The 22,054-nt window shown below is 35.9% G+C and overlaps 1 protein-coding gene across 1 annotated transcript in view; it reads left to right on the forward strand.

Annotated features, from left to right (window-relative positions):
• The window catches only part of LOC123558457 (protein inturned-like), a 280,606-nt gene that overhangs the window by 14,088 nt on the left and 244,464 nt on the right, over nt 1-22,054 (forward strand). The window contains exons 2-11 of the mRNA XM_053544639.1: nt 3,228-4,048; nt 7,161-7,246; nt 7,782-8,003; nt 9,779-9,891; nt 10,794-10,883; nt 12,323-12,560; nt 12,976-13,029; nt 13,751-13,813; nt 14,193-14,417; nt 21,096-21,145. Coding sequence (XP_053400614.1) covers nt 3,228-4,048; nt 7,161-7,246; nt 7,782-8,003; nt 9,779-9,891; nt 10,794-10,883; nt 12,323-12,560; nt 12,976-13,029; nt 13,751-13,813; nt 14,193-14,417; nt 21,096-21,145 — 1,962 coding nt within the window. The remainder of the gene's footprint in view (nt 1-3,227; nt 4,049-7,160; nt 7,247-7,781; nt 8,004-9,778; nt 9,892-10,793; nt 10,884-12,322; nt 12,561-12,975; nt 13,030-13,750; nt 13,814-14,192; nt 14,418-21,095; nt 21,146-22,054) is intronic.

Below are 22,054 nucleotides of genomic sequence, written 5' to 3' on the forward strand. Positions count from 1 at the left end.
GTACTAGAAAATCTTGTAAGAAAGGATAAAAAAGTCCGAAAATCACGATCGCGAAAACGTGTGACAAATATGAAAAAACGAAAGCAAACATTAAAAATTCTTGATAAAATACCCGTTTTAAATTTCATCTTTTCACCAGAACTATTCCATACTTATAATATCTGATTACTTAAAACATTTATATTTTATTTTGCTCTAGCAAAATACCTCGGCAAAGATAATAAATTTGCGTAACGGCCGACCGGCTTATTTAATCGAATCAAGCACATAAAATAATTACTTTAAATTAACAACACATATTACACAATACAGCATAAGCTGTTACCGCTAATTAACAAGAGGTACAAACACGATAATCTGACGCTGCATTGTTTATCAATCATCTATATTACATACTGATAATAACCACGTGTCAGTCGGCGCGTGGCGTGATTGACATCTGTCAGTAGCTAATTAACATACGACGCTCCGCCTACTGTCATACTTACGCTGGTGTCGACAAACAGTATGAAGTTCACTGGGATTTTGATTGACAAGGGGCAGAGCTTTCGAACTCGTTACGCATCAAAGAGTATTACCGCGAGACAAGCAGACGCCCACGGCATATTATGTGCGGGTCAGATACGAGTTTTTATCGATTTTCGCTGGTCTAAACCGGAACCTCGGGTCCACTGAACGCTCTTCTAACATTTATCTACTATTTCTAAAGGTTTTCACACCCATTGAAAATTGTGAAAGACCGTCTGCAATTGTGAACGGGTCCGATATTCGGTCGGGAAAATCGCTGGGAGTAATCTCCATTGCTTTGTTTACGATTTTGGAGGGGGGAATTTCGGACGTAGGGGAATTTCGACTGAGGTAGGGGAAATCCTTGGCTGTGGGGGAAATCCTCGGCTGGGGGACGAGGCCGATATTCGGCCTCTGCTATAGAATAAAAAAAAACCCTGAATATAGGTTATAGAAAAACCAAGGTTAGGTTGTATATTGGACTGTGGGGTCAAGTTCAAGGTCAGCATACCTTATTAATTGGCATACATGGGACATTTCACCTTGGCACAGTAGTGTAGTGTGTTGGTCCAAAGGTACCTTTTGTGATATGGAATGGATGGGTTGCAGTTCAAATCCTAACTTTTTTATGATGAAAAAATCATTTTGATGCCATTGGGTCAAGACCGTAGTTACTAAAAATAGACTTTTTCATTGTGATCATGAAAGAGGTGGTTTCTGGTTTTTAACTTTAGTTAGGATTAATTAACTGTCACCAAACTTGGTGTATAATAAGGTTATATGGAGAAATAACTAAAAATAGAAAACTGGCTTCCACTCAATATCTTTAGTTTGGGAACTCCTATTGTCAGCACACTTGGTGTGTAGGTGGCTTTTATCAAAGACGAGGTTGGGAAATATATTTTGGGGTCACTGGGGTCAAGGTCACTTTTACTTATAATAGAAGAAAGTGGTTTCCATTCAATAACTTAATTAACCAGCATACTTTGAAAGTTCCACTGAGGTGCATTGGCAGTATACCTTTTATAATATTGAATAAGAGGTTCATGGCATTTGCACCAGACCAGAAAGAAAATGCCACTGTACATCCCTAGGTATACTGTAAGAACCATGGTCATGAACGGGAAAATGCACTAACCCATTTCAGTCGTATATTTCTTACCTAAAACGCGCATTGGTACCAAGCATATTGAAAAGCAGTAATAAAAATATATACTTTCCATGGCATAGATAGTAAATGGTAATTTTTAAAACATGCTGAATTTGAAACAAAACATATTCTGAATTCAATGTTTGAGATATGTGCTCAGTATGTTTAAAAAAGACTTTTTATTGCAATGCATTCAATGATTGATAAGAAATGGTAATTTTTAAAAAGAATTGCAATGTTAATTGTTTTTTATTTATAAAAGATCTGCCCCAAAGGTAAACTTCTTTAAGTCTCAGTTCAGTGTAGACACTACAATTATTGACACAACTGAGCTAATTATTTCAAAAATGTTATAAGAGAACTTGCACTCATTTTCAACTACAAATTACTGTTTAATTTTTGTATTCCTGAATGCTTCTATATATACCGGTACATATGCATGTAATCTCAATAATGCGCAAATTAAAAGGAGCCTTGATAGACAAAAATGAGTTTGTTGTTTTCTCTTTAATGTCGTGTTCATACATTCATTCACATGATGCTAAAACTGAGCTGGTAATTTATGTTGAAACTTCAAGGCTTTGTATATGACTCTATTGAACAAGAGTGCCAGACTGTCACAAAATACGCCTGTCATCAAACTTGGCCTAGTTCAAGGGGCATAATCCAAGAGTGCCTGGAGCGATTTGGCTGGGTATCGAACTTGGCTGAGATATTATGCCCACAAACATTGTCAGCAAAGTTTGGTGAAGATCCGATGAAAACTGTTTGACTTAGAGAGCGGACAAGGCTAAATTCACTGTTTTTCGAGTAATTCAAGGGCCATAATCAAAGAGTGCCTGGGGCGATTTGGCTGGTTATTGAACTTGGCAGAGATAGTATGCCCACAACATTGTCAGCAAGGTTGGTAAAGATCCGATGAAAAGTGTTTGACTTAGAGAGTGGACATGCTTTGGACGCCGCCCGCCACGGGTGTTCACATAATACGCCCCGCTCTTTCAGAGACAGGCATATAAAAGGACATTTCAGGCTTTAGAAAGTAGGTGTTTAGGTTTGTAACAGAATCACAGGCCTGTAAGGAGTTCTTTCAGATAATTTCAGAATGACAAAATAAGAAATTATAGGTAGACCAGTAAATTACAGATAGATTAGTAAATTATGGATAGATCAGTAAATTATGGATAGACTGGTAAATTATGAATGGATAAACCTGTAAGTTATGGATAAACCTGTAAATTATGAATAGATCTGTAAATTATAGATAGACCAGTAAATTATACCAGTAATTTATGGATAGATCAGTGAATTATGGATAGACCAGTAAATTATGGATAGACCGGTAAATTATGAATTGATAAACTTGTAAGTTATAGATAGACCAGTAAATAATACCAGTAAATTATGGATAGACAAATATTAACCACAAATTGGAAATCTGTTTCAATGGGCCACAGTTGGTGTTTTAATGTATTTATCTGCATGTGTTGTTGTTTTACAGAAATCTGCAATTTACTTTGATAAGATTTTATAAATATGAAAGATGTTTATAATAAAAAATGTTTCATTTCAGCAGCCTGAGAGAACCTTCACACTGGCTGTCAAAAGTTAGCAAGGCTGGAGAAATTTTCCATCTTGAAATAGAAGATGCCTCTGATTCACATGACTTCCCCTCTAGCAACAAGGAATGTTTTTGTTGTGATTGTGCAACTGATGACACTGGCTATGGCACAGACACAGACTTGAACTCGAGTCTTATACAACGAGACAATGGTTTGAAATTTAATCAAGCAGACTTTAATGATATTGATGAAGTTTTAAAGGGTAGCAGTTTTGATATATCAAAAAGTTACACATTTGATACTAATGGTAAAGAAATTCAGAAGCTGGAAGAGGATATTGACAGTTTGTTTCAAGGTGTAAATGTTAATCAGAAAAAGTGTGATATTGATGATTTAGAAGTCGACATTCCCTTTGATATTGATAATTGTTTTTCTGAGGGAGAGTTTAAAATTGACAGTTTCAGTAGTGAATATGCTGAGATTGCGGATATCGAAAGCAAAGAAAATTCAAAGGATTCTGTGAAACATAAAGAATTTTTGGAATACACTGAAATAAGGAAAACATCAAGAACAAAACTTTGTGAATGTGGGAAAAAAATGAATGCTTCTGGAAGACACTGTGTCCAAGTTGATATCAAACTGAAGCCAAACGGGCATATTGAAAATGAGTCAACAACAGTTCAGTTATGTGAACAGATACTGGGAATAGTTCCTGGTCATTATGGCTCAAGTCAGTCAGGAAATAACAGTCATAGAAGAAAGGATAGAAGGGTGAAGATACGTGGCCTAGTTCCTACTGGTGTAGCAGCTAAATGTACACAAGTTAGAGTTGGTAAGAGTTTTAGCTCTTTTTAGGTAAATGCTTGACATTATTTACTGTTAAATAAGACAGAGCTGCTGTTTGTCTGAACAATATGCTTCATATCCCAGTTAAAACAATTACTGAACATTCGTAAATTTAAAATTCATTAAGTTTGCATTTTTTTTAAAAACAAGACTGCATTTAAGAATTTTTTCTTGAGACTTTGACAGTCAGTGTCTGTTATCATACCCTGTCATGAAAGTTGCTATTATGGTAGTCTTACTTTGAGGACAGTCAGTGTCTGTTATCATACACTGTCATGAAAGTTGCTATTATGGTAGTCTTACTTTGAGGACAGTCAATCTCTGTTATCATACATTGTCATGAAAGTTGCTATTATGGTAGTCTTACTTTGAGAACAGTCAGTGTCTGTTACCATACACTGTCATGAAAGTTGCTATTATGGTAGTCTTACTTCGAGGACAGTCAATCTCTGTTATCATACATTGTCATGAAAGTTGCTATTATGGTAGTCTTACTTTGAGAACAGTCAGTGTCTGTTATCATACACTGTCATGAAAGTTGCTATTATGGTAGTCTTACTTCGAGGACAGTCAGTGTCTGTTATCATACACTGTCATGAAAGTTGCTATTATGGTAGTCTTACTTTGAGGACAGTCAATCTCTGTTATCATACATTGTCATGAAAGTTGCTATTATGGTAGTCTTACTTTGAGGACAGTCAATCTCTGTTATCATACATTGTCATGAAAGTTGCTATTATGGTAGTCTTACTTTGAGGACAGTCAGTGTCTGTTATCATACACTGTCATGAAAGTTGCTATTATGGTAGTCTTACTTTGAGGACAGTCAGTGTCTGTTACCATACACTGTCATGAAAGTTGCTATTATGGTAGTCTTACTTCGAGGACAGTCAGTGTCTGTTATCATACACTGTCATGAAAGTTGCTATTATGGTAGTCTTTCTTTGAGGACAGTCAGTGTCTGTTATCATACACTGTCATGAAAGTTGCTATAATGGTAGTCTTACTTTGAGGACAGTCAGTGTCTGTTATCATACACTGTCATGAAAGTTGCTATTATGGTAGTCTTACTTTGAGGACAGTCAATCTCTGTTATCATACATTGTCATGAAAGTTGCTATTATGGTAGTCTTACTTTGAGAACAGTCAGTGTCTGTTATCATACATTGTCATGAAAGTTGCTATTATGGTAGTCTTACTTTGAGAACAGTCAGTGTCTGTTATCATACACTGTCATGAAAGTTGCTATTATGGTAGTCTTACTTTGAGGACAGTCAATCTCTGTTATCATACACTGTCATGAAAGTTGCTATTATGGTAGTCTTACTTTGAGGACAGTCAATCTCTGTTATCATACATTGTCATGAAAGTTGCTATTATGGTAGTCTTACTTTGAGAACAGTCAGTGTCTGTTATCATACACTGTCATGAAAGTTGCTATAATGGTAGTCTTACTTTGAGAACAGTCAGTGTCTGTTATCATACACTGTCATGAAAGTTGCTATAATGGTAGTCTTACTTTGAGAACAGTCAGTGTCTGTTATCATACACTGTCATGAAAGTTGCTATAATGGTAGTCTTACTTTGAGAACAGTCAGTGTCTGTTATCATACACTGTCATGAAAGTTGCTATTATGGTAGTCTTACTTCGAGGACAGTCAGTGTCTGTTATCATACACTGTCATGAAAGTTGCTATTATGGTAGTCTTACTTTGAGAACAGTCAGTGTCTGTTATCATACACTGTCATGAAAGTTGCTATAATGGTAGTCTTACTTTGAGAACAGTCAGTGTCTGTTATCATACACTGTCATGAAAGTTGCTATAATGGTAGTCTTACTTTGAGAACAGTCAATCTCTGTTATCATACACTGTCATGAAAGTTGCTATAATGGTAGTCTTACTTTGAGAACAGTCAGTGTCTGTTATCATACACTGTCATGAAAGTTGCTATTATGGTAGTCTTACTTCGAGGACAGTCAATCTCTGTTATCATACACTGTCATGAAAGTTGCTATAATGGTAGTCTTACTTTGAGGACAGTCAGTGTCTGTTATCATACACTGTCATGAAAGTTGCTATAATGGTAGTCTTACTTTGAGGACAGTCAGTGTCTGTTATCATACACTGTCATGAAAGTTGCTATAATGGTAGTCTTACTTTGAGAACAGTCAGTGTCTGTTATCATACATTGTCATGAAAGTTGCTATTATGGTAGTCTTACTTTGAGAACAGTCAGTGTCTGTTATCATACACTGTCATGAAAGTTGCTATAATGGTAGTCTTACTTTGAGGACAGTCAGTGTCTGTTATCATACACTGTCATGAAAGTTGCTATAATGGTAGTCTTACTTTGAGGACAGTCAGTGTCTGTTATCATACACTGTCATGAAAGTTGCTATAATGGTAGTCTTACTTTGAGGACAGTCAGTGTCTGTTATCATACACTGTCATGAAAGTTGCTATAATGGTAGTCTTACTTTGAGGACAGTCAGTGTCTGTTATCATACACTGTCATGAAAGTTGCTATAATGGTAGTCTTACTTTGAGAACAGTCAGTGTCTGTTATCATACACTGTCATGAAAGTTGCTATAATGGTAGTCTTACTTTGAGAACAGTCAGTGTCTGTTATCATACACTGTCATGAAAGTTGCTATAATGGTAGTCTTACTTTGAGAACAGTCAATCTCTGTTATCATACACTGTCATGAAAGTTGCTATAATGGTAGTCTTACTTTGAGAACAGTCAGTGTCTGTTATCATACACTGTCATGAAAGTTGCTATTATGGTAGTCTTACTTCGAGGACAGTCAATCTCTGTTATCATACACTGTCATGAAAGTTGCTATTATGGTAGTCTTACTTCGAGGACAGTCAATCTCTGTTATCATACACTGTCATGAAAGTTGCTATAATGGTAGTCTTACTTTGAGGACAGTCAGTGTCTGTTATCATACACTGTCATGAAAGTTGCTATAATGGTAGTCTTACTTTGAGGACAGTCAGTGTTACACACTACGGAAATGGTATTTCATTCAAGATCATATATATTTTCTGGAACATGTATTTTCAGGATATTGATTAATTTTGTATTCTAGGGGACAATTTGATGTGCATCAATGATCAGGATGTGACATGGGATAATTTGGATAACATTCTCAAAGTTCTGCTTTATCAAAAACAGGTAGCAATGAAATATATAAATTTATTTCTTGGTTTCTTAACAATTAAGCTAGCTGACTGAGGAAAAAATCATCATTGTCATTTAAGGTTGTCATCGAAGTCTATTCATAAATTGTAACATGTATAGCAATTTATTTATTTAAACTGTGTGTGTACAGGGGCTGGGAGTGGGGCAAGGAGCAGGGCTGAGGAATTTAGCAACATGTTTGAATAACATGTACATTTTTTGTATATTTAAGAAATAATGGATATCATATTAAATTATGTTTTAAGTTAACTCCAATAAATTGTAAATTATATATTGACTGTATTATGTTCAAAGGTGTAAAAGAATTTGTGAATAAGATGTTAATGACTTAATGTCAATTGCTTTTTCTCTGTAATGTGAAAAGGAGGTGCTAATCTAGTCTCTAGAGTTAAGTCTGTGTTCCTCAGACATAGGCTTTACTCTTTTCTGGTTTCTTGCTGAAGTCCTAGCTGCAGTATTATAAAGCTAGAATTAGTTTCACTTGACATAGATTTCATTTCTTTTCCAGGCCAAACTGTTGATAAAAAAGAATTCCAAAGACAAAAAGTCTGGTTCCCTTCTTGTAAAAAAGAAAAGCCAGTCTTCAACAAGTAGACTGGTACAGCTTGTCAATGGTTCCAACAGTAATACTGTTACTATTGAGAATATTGCTCAGGGAGAATGGGAACCATTCTATGGAGCTATGTATCTTTCCTTGGAAGGAGTAAACTCTGACAATATGCAAGCCAAGGTATTTTTCAGATAAAAGCACATCCAGTGTACTAGCTCACCTGAGCACAAAGTGCTTGGGGTGAGCTGTTGTGATCGCTCGCCTTGTCCGTCCGTCCATCCTCTGTCCATTCATCCACACTTTTCTTCAGATGACATTTCCTCTGAAACTACTGGTCATAATTGCACCAAACTTGGTCAGTAGCATCCATACATGATCCTCTTACCAATTTTATTCAAATGTTTCAGCTTGGCCCCTGTTAGGGTCTGCTCATGCTAAAGATAGAATAACCTGTAAAAGATTTCTTCTCGTGAATCCCTTGACGAATTTCATGAAACTAGACCTTAAACATCATTATATAAGGTCCTTTCTCTATTTCATTCAAATATGGACATTTGGGCCCTTTCAGGGGCCACTAGAGCTGCAAAATAGAATACCTTTAAACAACTTCTTATGAACTGCTGAATGGATTTTCATCAGACTTGACCTTTATTATCATTATAAGGTCCTCTCCCATATTTGATCAAATGGGGGGCACTTGGCCCTTTTAGGGGCTGCTAGAGCTAAAAATAGAATAACCTTTAACTGACTTTTACTCATCAACAGCTTGATGGATCTTCAACAAACTTGATATGTAGCATCATCATAAGGATTTTTCTCGAGGTTGGGCTAGCTTGATCCCCATTAGGGAAGATGCATCTTCGTCAGACTTGGTCTGTATAATTATTATAAGGTCCTTTCCCAATTTTATTCAAATATAGGCACTTGGCCCTTGTAGGGGCCTCTAGAGCTAAAATAGAAATACCTTTAAAACACTTCCTGTCTTAAACTACTTGATGGCTCTTCATTAAACTTGGTCTGTAGCGTCATTGTAAGTTTCGCTCCCAAATTTGTCCAAATGGGGAGAACCACCTCTTGCAGGGGCCGCTTGAGCTACACTTTGTCTATAGCATCATTGTTAGGTTCTCTCCCAAACTTGTTCAAATAGGGACTTTAAGCTTTTAGGGGCCACTCCAGTTAAATAAAGAAATTCCTTTAAACAATTTCTTCTCATGAACAACAGGATGCATCTTCCTCAAACTTGGTTTGTAGCATCATTATAAGGTCCTCTCCCAATTTTATGCAAATGGAGGCATTTGATCACTTTAAGGGCCACTAGAGGGAAAAATAGAACCATTTAAAAAGAGACCTTCCAAAATACCCTTAGCCTTAAAGACCGAAAAACCATATAGGGTTTGAGCTGTTTGTCATCTATCTCACTAATTTATGTTATTAGCTTCTAATGAATCTAGAACTTTCGACTCCCGGAGCACATTATGGTCCTCTCGTAAAGTTGCGCACTTTCTAATCTGTTAAGGCTCTGAAATTCAGGTGAGCTATCTAGGGCCATCATAGATCTCATGTGTAATTATTTCGCAAAGGATAGTTTGTGAAGTCATTCTTGCAATTGTACATGTAGTTTTTCCTTGTATTTCAATATGCCTGTGAGACCTGTGTTAAAATTCAAAAGCTTGCTGTGCATTAACAATCTCTACTAACATGTATATAAGTAAATTTAAAAATCTTATAACTGTACATATAGATATACATTAAACAAAATTAGTTTTTTTAGACACATTTTAGTAGACTTGTATTACTATAAAAACTGTGTACAGTAGTAAGCATATTGAAAATTTTATCTCCCAAATAATTAAAAGAATGTGTTATCTAGATTTTAATACTGAGTATTACTGCTTTTCAAGATAGTGAGATCTCATTTGATGAAGTAGTGTAGGCATGCTTTTTTAACATTGCAGGAGGATATTGTGTATCAGTTCCCGAGGGTGGACAACAAAGTAATAGCATCACGAGGGATGTTCATCACTCTAGCTGGTACAATTACTGATGCAACTCATTCTACTGTACAGAGGTACTTATTTATACTGGTGGTTCACAGTTTTTATAATCTAAGGATAGGTCAGAATGCCAAGTTTGGTATTTCTTTGAAATAAGAAATATATTGTTTCTACTTATATAGAGGATATTACATGAGTGTAATTATGTCTCCCACACCACTGTGTTGGGAGACATATTGATTTACTCCTGTCTGTATGTGTGTGTGTGTCCGTCTGTCACTGTGTGTGTCCGTCTATCACAAATCTTGTCCGCGCTCCAAGTCAGACATTTCTAATCTGATCTTCACCAAACTTGAACAAAATGTGTTTGCCAATAAGTGCTTGGCTAAGTTCAGTAACTATCCAAATCAGCCCAGGCACTTCAGAATTATGGCCCTTGAATTACCGAAAATACTGATGACAGTGATACAGGTCTTGGTGCATGGTTGACTCAGATACATACATGTAATGGAGAAGAAACGCCAGTCTAGATGATAAGGCAGTTGTGGGAGACATGCGCTTTTCTCAAAAGCAGCTCTAGTTTTATATTGAATTTATTAAGTTGAATAAAACATGAAGTGCGAGGCTCTGTCAAGCAATTTACCTTTTTTACTAAACAAGTTTAATAAATTCAGTAGGAAAAGACACAGATGTAATATTCTTTTTATTACATGTTAGTTTAGCAGCTATAATAGTGAAATTCCATTTTTCTTTACCAGTTATAGACAAAGTCAGTTTGAACAACATCATTTATTCTTTAAACAATGTAATGTCAAAAAATTTATTACGCTAGTGTACTACCAAGATTGTGTAATGGCTTTATTTTTACTCCTACAACATCAGAAAAATGTGATAAATTGCATTTTAATACTGATTAATGTATTTTCGGAGTTTTATTCACATATATTTCCCAATGTAACAAATTGTTTACTTACAGTACAACATTGATGGTTAATAACAGTGCAGTGCATGTAGTGTATCATTGTGAAGGACAAAACTTGTTTGTTATTTCTGCACCAGAAAATAGGTAAGTAAGAAAAGAAGAAGTTAAATCTGGGAGTATGGTCTAAGAAAGGAAAACTGTTCTACTGTTGATGATCCGCTGAAAACAGTTACAATGTTTAAAAGTTAATTTTTGTTTTGGTTGGGTTTAAGTTACACAGATACAGTGACATATGGCAGCTTTCCAGTGTTTGATGATGAAGGAAGACCCATGGTGCCCCTCCAGGCATTATTTCAAGCTCATATAGATAGAAATACCCACTGTCTGTAAACCAGCTTGAAGGCTGACTACACCTGACAGCTGTAAACCAGCTTGAAGGCTGACTACACCTGACAGGGGCAAGTGATTTTAAGCCATCAGCCTTAACCACTAGGTCATAGAGGCTCGACAGTGTTGAGGAAAAAGTAATTCTAAGTGTTTGACCTTAACCACTCGGCCATTATGGTCCCTATTAAAGCTTACAGACTGGAAACATTTCTATGCAAGAATGAAGAAGATGCGTTGATATTCCCCTTACAGGTTACAGACCATTGAAGAAATTATGTATATTTTTGTTGTCTATGCTATTCTAGTCATGCAATTATTTATTATGCCTCCCAAATGTAGTGGGGGAGACATATTGATTTAATGCTGTCCATCTGTCTGTCTGACTGTCTCAAAGTTTGTCCATGCAACTCCTCCGACACCATCGTGCAGATTTACACCAAACTTCAAAGGAGCGATCATTGCCAAGCCTAGTTGTGCATGTCATCGGCGTTTTCCAGTTCAATGATTTTTTAGTGGATTTATGGCTCTTGATTCATCAAATTTTGTGATGTTTCTCCCACTACTCTTTTTAATATTGGGTGGAATTACACCAAACCTTACAAGAGTTATCATTACCATGCCTCATTGTGCAGGTTGTCAGCATGTTCGGGTTCATTGATTTTCAATGGAGTTATGGCCCTTGATTTGTTGTATCTTACCTTGTCTAGGCAACTGCTCCAACACCACCATGAAGAATTACACCAAACTTCACAGAAATGATCATTGCCAAACCTAGTTGCCCATATCGTCAGCATGTTCCAGTTTCTTGTTTATCAACAGAGTTTTGGCCCTTGATTCCTCAAATTTTATGATGTGTTTACACTTCTTGCTGTGTAAGCAATTAGGCTGAATTTCACCAAACAGTGTGAAGCATACTTGTGCATATTATCGTCATGTTCTATTTAAATGATTTTCAACAGTGTCATGGCCCTTGATTTGTCAAATTCTTTGATCTGTGCTATCACTTGTCAATCAAACTTCACAGGAGTAACCACTGTCAAGCCTTGTTGTGTATATGGTTGGAATGTTATGGTTCACTGATTTCCCCTATTGTTATGGCCCTTAATTTGTGGCATTTCACTGTGTGTTATGTGGTGGGAGCAGTACATTTTTCATGAAAATCAACTTTATTATTAATGGTTTTGCTTTTTTTTCAGATTTTCACTCACTTCTCTGACTACACTTGTGAAAGATCTTGTCCGTCTGCTACAAGTTACGCATGGTTCCATTCACCAAGCCTTCACCACTTCAGCCAATCACAATCAACTAGACTGCTTTTTTGCTTTACTGCATCAAAATCAGGTTTCACAGTCTACAAACACTGGCACAGTCAAAATTGAAAAATGCAGCCTTAGCCAGTCTGCCAAGATATTGCCCTTGCCAAATGAGATTAAGGTAGTTTCATTTAAGTGTTATTATGCCATGTTTATATAGTATTCTTTTCATTTATACAACACGTTCAGAGGTTAATTTATGCAGATTGATTAACATGTAAAATGACTGTATCATTTTGAAACTGAATACAAGCTGTCTTAGTGTGAAATAAGAAAGAAAAAGGTTTTAAAAACAAAAACATCTATCCAGTATGTTACATGTATAATGCATTATGTCCATGAAAGGAAATATTGAGACTGTTCATGGTGACTAAATTTCATAAGTAAAGATAGCTGTTCGGCATTATACTAAAAGGGTTAATAACTGGGATATTATACCAGATATAAAAAGCATAATAATATGTAGATGCATGAAGTAGATCAGATATTTGTAAGATTGGTAACATTTTGATCAATGTAATATTGCTGTTTTACAGTGCTGTGCTGATAGAGTGTTAACAGATTTTGAGGCGGCTGACTTTGGAGATATGGTAAACAGTCATAAATCTTACTTACAAATGTACTTTTAAGTTACTGTTCACTGTTCAAGACTTGTATTTTATTTAGAATTCATTTTAAACTTACTAACACACAAAATGAGGCTTTTGTACAGATAATGTTTGTGAAATATTCCAATTAAAAACAAATGGTGTTTTTTAAAGTAAGAACTTTAATAGGAGTTTGAAACAATAACAACAGATATATCATAAAGAAAGTTAAAATGTTGAAACGATCTTCAAGTAATGTTTTACTATGAAAAAAGCTCACATGAAATAAAAAGGTTTACTTAATTGAATGTGGAAATTGGTAATGACTGATGTTTCAGATGACTAAACAACCCAAAGGCAAATAATAGTTTTAATGAGTGTTTATTGTATATCTACTATCTTGTGTAGGATGGTACATTCCTCCAGTATGATACCACAGCTTGGGGACATCACCACTTAATGGGCCTCAGTTTATGTGTCTTGCATCAGTAGGTCTATACAATCAGGCTTTATCAGATTTACCATACAAGGCATGAGGAATGTTGTTTACAGTCGTAATGTATGTAGGAGAATACCTGCAGTGATGTTTTTGCTGTTCTTATATATTCAATAGTATTTTCAACCAATGCAACTCCCCAGTTGAAGATTCACCAGATTTAACAAGCAAAATATCCAAAAACTGTATCTGAGATTGTAACACAAATTTTATAATTATATTTTTCAGTCTGACTGTTACTATGGTTGCAGAAGAAGCTACTCCATTTTAGGATCATGTTTGTTTTACAAGGTATGCATATCTTAAGTGAATTTACACTTTAAATATCAAATTAACAAGTTTACTCCCTATATTTTCCCCCAATGAAAATAATAGAAGCTACCTGTAACTGAGACTGAAAAACAACCACCACATTGTTCATGAATGTTGTGAAAAGTTTTGTAGTGGTACTACATGTCTTTTTTTCGGTTTATATAAGAAATTTTTAAAAAAATATCAGCTACTTGCAGATGACTATGTTTTGATCTTCCTCACACAATCAGAATGCAGTGAAAAATTGTTTGAAACCATTATCGAAAGCACAGTAAACCTGTTATTTTTTTCATATTTACAAAAATGCTGAACAAAAATTCTGTTTTCCATATTTGCATGGCAAGCCTTCTGTTTTCAGAACTACCTCATTTCTAATCACTTACCCAAAGATGACTTGGTAGATTTTTCTACCTATCTGAAGTACCACTCCCTACTAAACCTGAGCACAGACCAATCTCTAGGACAGCTGGTTGTCTGGAGGGAGATCCACCCAACGCGGCACTGTCAGGCCGTACCAGAGGAACAACAGTTTGGATACACTGAGCCTCTAATAGCACGATGGTTTTGGCTGATTGTTGGCTATGTAAGTATTTTCAATTTTAAGTTGTTTATTTCACATTAATGTTAATGCTTTGTTTTACAGGGACTGCTTTTTAGGCCTTTTTAGCAGGATATGTATAGAAGTCAGTGATTTTTAGCTCGACTATTCGAAGAATAAGTAGAGCTATCCTACTCACCACAGCGTTGGCGTCGGCGTCGGCGTCACACCTTGGGTTAAGTTTTTCGTACCAGTCCACATTTTGACAAAGTCTTTTGAGATAAAGCTTTGAAACTTTCAACACTTGTTTCCCATCATCATGGCCAGTTATAGGCAAGAGCACATAACTCAATCAAGGATTTTGGCTGAATTATGGCCCCTTTTGACTTAGAAATCATGGTTAAGTTTTTCGTACCAGTTCATATTTTGACAAAGTCTTTTGAGATAAAGCTTTGAAACTTTCAATACTTGTTTACCATCACCATGTCTAGTTATAGGCAAGAGCGCATAACTCCATCAAGGATTTTGACTGAATTATGGCCCTTTTTGACTTAGAAATCTTGGTTAATATTTCATACCAGTTCATATTTTGACAGTCTTTTGAGATAAAGCTTTGAAACTTTCAACACCTGTTTACCATCATCATGTCCAGTTATAGGCAAGAGTTCATAACTCCATCAAGGATTTTAGCTGAATTATGGCCCCTTTTGACTTAGAAATCATGGTTAAGTTTTTCGTACCAGTTCATATTTTGACAAAGTCTCTTTAGGTAAAGCTTTGAAACTTTCAATACTTGTTTACCATCACCATGTCCAGTTATAGGCAAGAGCACATAACTCCATCAAGGATTTTGGCTGAATTATGGCCCTTTTTGACTTAGAAATCTGGGTTAATATTTCGTACCAGTTCATATTTTGACAAAGTCTTTTGAGATAAAGCTTTGAAACTTTTAACACCTGTTTACCATCACCATGTCCAGTTATAGGCAAGAGTACATAACTCCATCAAGGATTTTGGCTGAATTATGGCCCCTTTTGACTTAGAAATCTTGGTTAAGTTTTTCGTACCAGTTCATATTTTTTGTAAAGTGTTTGACATATGGCTTTGAAACTTTTATCACTTGTTTAGTATAATAGTCTCTATCTGTAGGAAAGAGAACATAACTCTGTCATCTATTTTGGCTGAATTATGGTCCTTTTTGGATTTTGAAATTGGTTCTGTTTTCATACAAGTCCATGTTTTGTCAAAACTATTTGACATATGGCTTTTAAACTTCGAACACTTGTTTATCATTATGATTTCCATCTGTAGGCAAGAGTACATAACTATTTTGACTGAATAATGGCCCGTTTTGGACTTTGAAATTGGCTCTTATATTGCCATTTAGTGCAAGACTTACCGAAATCAAAGTAATACAGGAACATTGTTTGTCTAATCTATTTATTTCTTTTGTCTGAATATCCGTGGAAATATTTTGACCCCATTCTTCAGTCAATTCTTCGAATAGTCGAGCGCGCTGTCATCAGACAGCTCTTGTTTTCAAACATGTTAAGTTGTTTCATTAAGACCAAGAATCCAACACTCCTCATATTATATAAGATAAACCACAAATGTTACAGGCTTATTGCAATTTCTTTCTGACTATTGTACACATATTACAGTTTGTAAGTTGTATAAAAGATACAAAAACTTTGTGTATTGGTATTAACATAATTACTTTTTATCAGTCCTGAGCAATTTTTTAGCTCACCTGAGCACAAAGTGCATGGGGTGAGCTATTGTGATCGCTCACCGTCTGGCGTCAGGCGACTGTCAACACTTTCCTTTAAACAACATCTCCTCCTAAACCACTAGGCCAATTTTGATGAAACTTCACAGGGATGTTCCTTGGATGGTCTTCTTTAAAAATTATTCAAAGAATTGAATTCCATACAGAACTCTGGTTGCCATGGCAACCGAAAGGAAAAAACTTTAAAAATCTTCTTGTCCAAAACCACAGTTCATAGGGCTTTTATATTTGGTATGTAGCATCATCTAGTGGTCCTCTACCAAGATTATTCACATTATCCCCCTAGGGTCAAATATGGCCCCGCCCTGGGGGTCACGTGGTTTACATAGACTTATATAGGAAAAGTTTGAAAATCTTCTTGTCCAAAACCACAGGTCCTAGGGCTATGATATTTGGTGTGTAGCATCATCTAGTGGTCCTTTACCAAGATTGTTCAAATTATCCCCCTAGGTTCAAATATGGCACTGCCCTAGGGGTCACATGGTTTACATAGACTTATATAGGGAAAAACTTTGAAAATCTTCCTGTCAAAAATCACAGGGCCTAGGGCTTTGATATTTGGTGTGTGACATTATCTAGTGGTTCTCAATCAAGATCATTCAAATTATGCCCCCGAGGGTGAAAAGAGGCCCCGCCCAGGGGGTCCCAAGTTTTACATAGACTTGTGTAGGAAAAAACTTTAAAAATCTTCTTGTCTTAAACCACAAGACCTAGGCTTTTGATATTTGGTATGTAGTATTGCCTGGTGGTCCTCTACTAAGATTATTCAAATTATTACCCTGGGGTAAAAAGAGGCCCCGTCCTGGGGGTCCCAATTTTACATAGACTTATATAGGAAAAAAACTTTTAAAATCTTCTTTTCTGAAACCACAAGACCTAGGCCTTTGATATTTGGTATGTAGCATTGCCTTATGGTCCTCTACCAAGATTGTTCAAATTATTACCCTTGGGTGAAAAGTGGCCCCACCCTGGGGGTCCCAAGTATTACATAGACTTATTATGTAGGAATTTTTAAAAAAAAAATCTTCTTGTCTGAAAGTTCTAGGCCTAGGCCTTTGATACTTTGTATGTAGCATTGCCTAGTGGTTCTCTAACAAGAGTGTTCAAATTATGCCCCTGGGGAGATAAGAGGCCCTGCCCCAGGGGTCACTTGTTGTACAAGTTATAGGAAAAAATGCTTTGAAAATTTTCTGATCATATTTCCAAGACTGTTTTATTATAATTACCTGATGACCCCAGGTAATTAGGGGTCACTTGACTTTGACCTACTGACCTACTTTTTTGTTTTTTAAGATAGAGCCTCAAATTTGGATGACAAATACAGTTTTGCACACCGGTCTTTATACAGTTTTGCACGCCAATCTTAACAGCATAGAAATTTGGACCACGTCAATAACTTTCGATAAAGATTTCAATACTCATCTTTAATGTTCTTAGCCCTGACCTACTGACCTATTTTCTTGTTTTTGAAGCCACAGCAAAAAGTATTGGACTACATGTATAATGTTTGATACAGATTTCAATACTCATCTTGAATAGCCTTAATCATGACCTACTGACCTACTTTTTTGTTTTTGAAGTTACAGTATAGAAATTTGGACCACCTGTATAATTTTTTATAAAGATTTCAATACTCATCTTGAATAGTCTTAATCTTGACCTTCTGACCAACTTTCTTGTTTTTGAAGATACAGCGTGGAAATTTGGACCACATGTAGAACTTTTGATACAAATTTCAATACTCATCTTCAGTGTTATTAAACCTGACCTACTGACCTACTTTCTTGTTTTTGAAGCTACAGCAAAGAGATTTGGACCACCTGTATAATTTTTCAACAGATTTCAGTACTTATCTTGAAGAATCTTTACCTTCTCACCTAGTTAATTTTGTTTTTGAAGCTTTAGCAAAGAAATTTGTTCAAACAAGCAATTAAACTCAGGTGAGCGATATAGGGCCATCATGGCCCTCTTGTTGAGCTATTGTGATCACTCACCATCTGGTGTCCATCTATCTACACTTTTCTTCAAACGACATCTCCTCTGAAACCATGTGATGGAAGTTGATGGGGTAGTTTTCTTCCAAAATTGTTCAAACATTTCCATTTGGTAGCACAGGGGCAGCCAGAGCTAAAAATAGAAAAATCTTCGATATGTCCTAAATTGCAAGTCCGATCTTGAAATAATATCACACAAATGGTCCCTCTGTGACTCTCTGCCAAGATTGCTAAAAATAAGAAAATTATTCTGATTCTTCAAAAAATGGCTGCCAGAGGGCATGGTCACCTTTCTCAATATGTAAAAGTGGAAACTTTAAAAATCTCCTTGTATAATTAGCAGACCCAGTTTTGAAATAATTATTCCCCGCCAAGATACGATAAGATAAGATAAGATAAATTTTATTTTAAGTCGGCAAGACAGAGAAACAATACAACATAAGCGACAGGCGCTTTTTAACCGACTATATATAACAAAGATAAACAGTTAAAACATATAGTAAGCAAGCTGTAAAATAAGAGATAGGATTATACAAAATTACATGTAGCAGTACAACATGAAGTTAAACCTGTGAAAGACCTGCTGCTCTTGACCAAAAGCCTACGAACTACCTAAGATAAACATGAAGTAAAAAACTGAGAGGCAAAACTGGCGCAAAAAGCTGAATAAAAAAATATGCTAAACGAGAATATCACCTCAGATCAGATCTGAAATGAACTGAGCAGCAGCTCCTTCCCAGTGGCACATAAAACATAGCATGAAAATAAGATGTAATAGTAACAATAGCACACAGAGAACATAAAAAGCATGCAAATTATTACATAAAAATAATATAAAGACAGGTGTGCAATTAAAGCAACAAAACAAAGAAACTAGCTAAAGCAGCTAAACATGGAGAACAAGGCATAGATAAGCCAATGGTGGAGGGATATAGTTTTGACGTTGTCCATCGTCCGTCTTTCCATCCATCCGTTTGTCCGTCCAGAGCTGTATCTAGGAAGTGGTTTGGAATATTTAAATAAAACTTTATATACATGTTCACCACTATAGGGAAATGCAGCATGTCAAATTTCAGTCAGATTGCCCAAATAACTCCAAAGTTATGGCCTTTATTAGTTTCTAGTGTACTATAGATATGGCAATTTCTGCTTCATAACTTGACATATTTGACCTAGAACTATGAAACTTTAATTGAATTTAGATCACAGCACACACAATTTCATCAGAATCTCTTTAGTAACTTCAGAGTTATTGCCTATTAAGTGTTTAAAAATCCACATATTTGTACATAACAAACTTACCAATTGGTAGAATTTCATTAAAATTCTTTCATTCTTTTCTATGAACATTATTATCAACATGTGAAGTTGTGTATCCACACCCTGTCACCCCCACTGCCCTGGTGTCACACCCCCTCCCCACCCCTCAACCCCACAAAAAATGTTTTTGTTTTTTTACCTTAAAGCTTCCATGAATATTTATCAGCATGCAAAGTTGTACCCTCCCCCCACCCTGTCACTCCCACCACCCCCCACCACAATCTTGATTTTCATTTTTATACCCCTGTCTCTGAAAGAGCGGGGCGTATTATGTAAAAACCCGTGGCGGGCAGCGTCCAAAAGCATGTCCGCTCTCTTAGTCCAACAGTTTTCATCCAATCTTCACCAAACTTTCTGACAATGTTTGTGGGCATAATATCTTGGCCAGGTTCGATAACCAACCAAATCGCCCCAGGCACTCTTGGATTATGGCTCTTGAATTACTGTCAATTTAGCCTTGTCCGCTCTCTAAGTCAAACAGTTTTCATCCGATCTTCACCAAACTTGCTGATAATGTTTGTGGGCATAATATCTTAGCCAAGTTAGATAACCAGCCTAATCGCCCCAGGCACTCTTGGATTATGGCCCTTGAATTACTCGAAATCTTGTCCATTTAAACAGTTTTGATCTGATTGTCAATTTCATCCCACATAGAACCTCACAAATACCTTTATTCCTTCTTACTCTTTTTTTGGGTTAACAAGGCATACAACATCAACATTACCTTTATGATACGTAACTGAATATTTAGACGGGCGTATTTTGTGACAGTCTGGCACTCTTGTTTATTTTCCATTAATATTTATTATCAAAATGTGAAGTTTTGTACCCTCACCCGGTCATTCCCCACCCCTCCCCAAAAAAATTTTTCTTTCCTTTGCCGGATATATTTCTTTGCCATTCCTCACCACAAACCCATTAGGCAGGGGATACAAATTCAGCGAATTGGCTTGTTTTACACAAATGTTCTGTTGATGACCCTTTACGAAGATTGTTCAAATTATTCTGATTCATAAAAAGAATATTACTGCCAGGGGGCGTGGTCTTTTTTCCCAATATGTAAGTAGTGGAACCTTTACAAATCTCCTTGTCAGAAACTGCTGGCCCAATTTTAAAATAATTTCACACTAGTGACCCTTTACGAAGATTCCGCAAATACTTTTGTTTCATGAAAAAATATGGCTACTAGGGTGTGTGGTCAATCTTGTTTGATATTGTCTCCTAGTATCCAATGCCATCTTTCCCCGTCCTCTTGCCCCCCACCGGCACCTCAACACACACAAGCACATTACCTGCTTGTATTAATTTAGAACAAACTTTTGAAATATTCTTGTCAGAAAACACTGGAACTATTTCAGAATAATTTCACAGACATTTTCGTTGCATAACCATCTACCGAAACAGTTTAATGTAAGTGGTGTAACTCGGGTTGGCGATTAAGGGCTATTATGACCCTCTTGTTGAATATAATTTGATTTACAGTGAAAGATATTATTTAGACAATATTTGAGAGTTATGTCAACTTTGACAATATCATCATGCATTTTGTGCTTAAAGCAGAACTCTTCCTTGTAGTAATTAAGAACTTTATGATGATTGGTATTTCTTATTTTCTTTCAGAAAAACCTGATAATGTGTGTATCATTGGAAACTGGAGGTTGTACAAAAGTGTAAGTTAACATGTTATAAATCTACAGTTCTGTGATCAGCTAGAATATAGTAAAAGAGTATAGAAACTCTTTTATTCTTTGTGTTACTTTTAATCTGATACTCATAGGATATCTTAATATGTAATCCAGTATATTTGTCAGGTAAACTAGAGTTTCTTGGTAGCTGACAAGGTGTAAATATTAGGGATGGGAACGAATGTTCGAATATTCGAATATTCGAAAATCGGTCGAATATTCGAATATGAAAATCAAATTCGAATATTCGTAAATTATTGTATTTTTTTTTTCAAAATAAGTATCATTGATTTTGGGCAATATGAGCATGCTAATTCTACAGAATAAAACCATGTCATGTTAGGTTATCATGTATCAAAAGATGTCCAATTAACAAGAAAATAGCAATGCATAATTGGCAGGGGCCATCGTTACTTATTAACAGTTTGCAACAGGCGTCAATGTGTCAGATGCATGTCAAAAGATGTCCAATTAACAAGAAAATTGCAATGCATAATTACCTGGGGTTATCGCTACGGATTAACAGTTTGTTTTAGGCGTAAATGTGATATCTTTTTATCTTTTGTTCATTTTTATTGGCGCCTGTTTTGTGTAACAAGTTGTAGAATTTATTTTTTCGAAAACAATACCAAACTTGTAGATATTGTCGATCTTTTCACAATATTTTGTACGACGTTTCAAACCATCCGCAGAATCGGTTTTCATCCGCAAGAGGCCGTATTCGAATTAAATTTTGAAGTAGTTAATAATAAAATCAAGAAAAACGTATGATTGATGCACAAGTTCATGTCGAAGGAGGTTTAAGTCTGCCTTACTTGCATTTTACACGACGATTTTTACACGCCGATTGAAATTTTTCAAAATGGCGGCGGTAATACAACAGCGCGTCACGTG

This window comes from Mercenaria mercenaria, chromosome 5 (genome assembly GCF_021730395.1).
Source record: "Mercenaria mercenaria strain notata chromosome 5, MADL_Memer_1, whole genome shotgun sequence".
Lineage (NCBI taxonomy): Eukaryota > Metazoa > Mollusca > Bivalvia > Venerida > Veneridae > Mercenaria > Mercenaria mercenaria.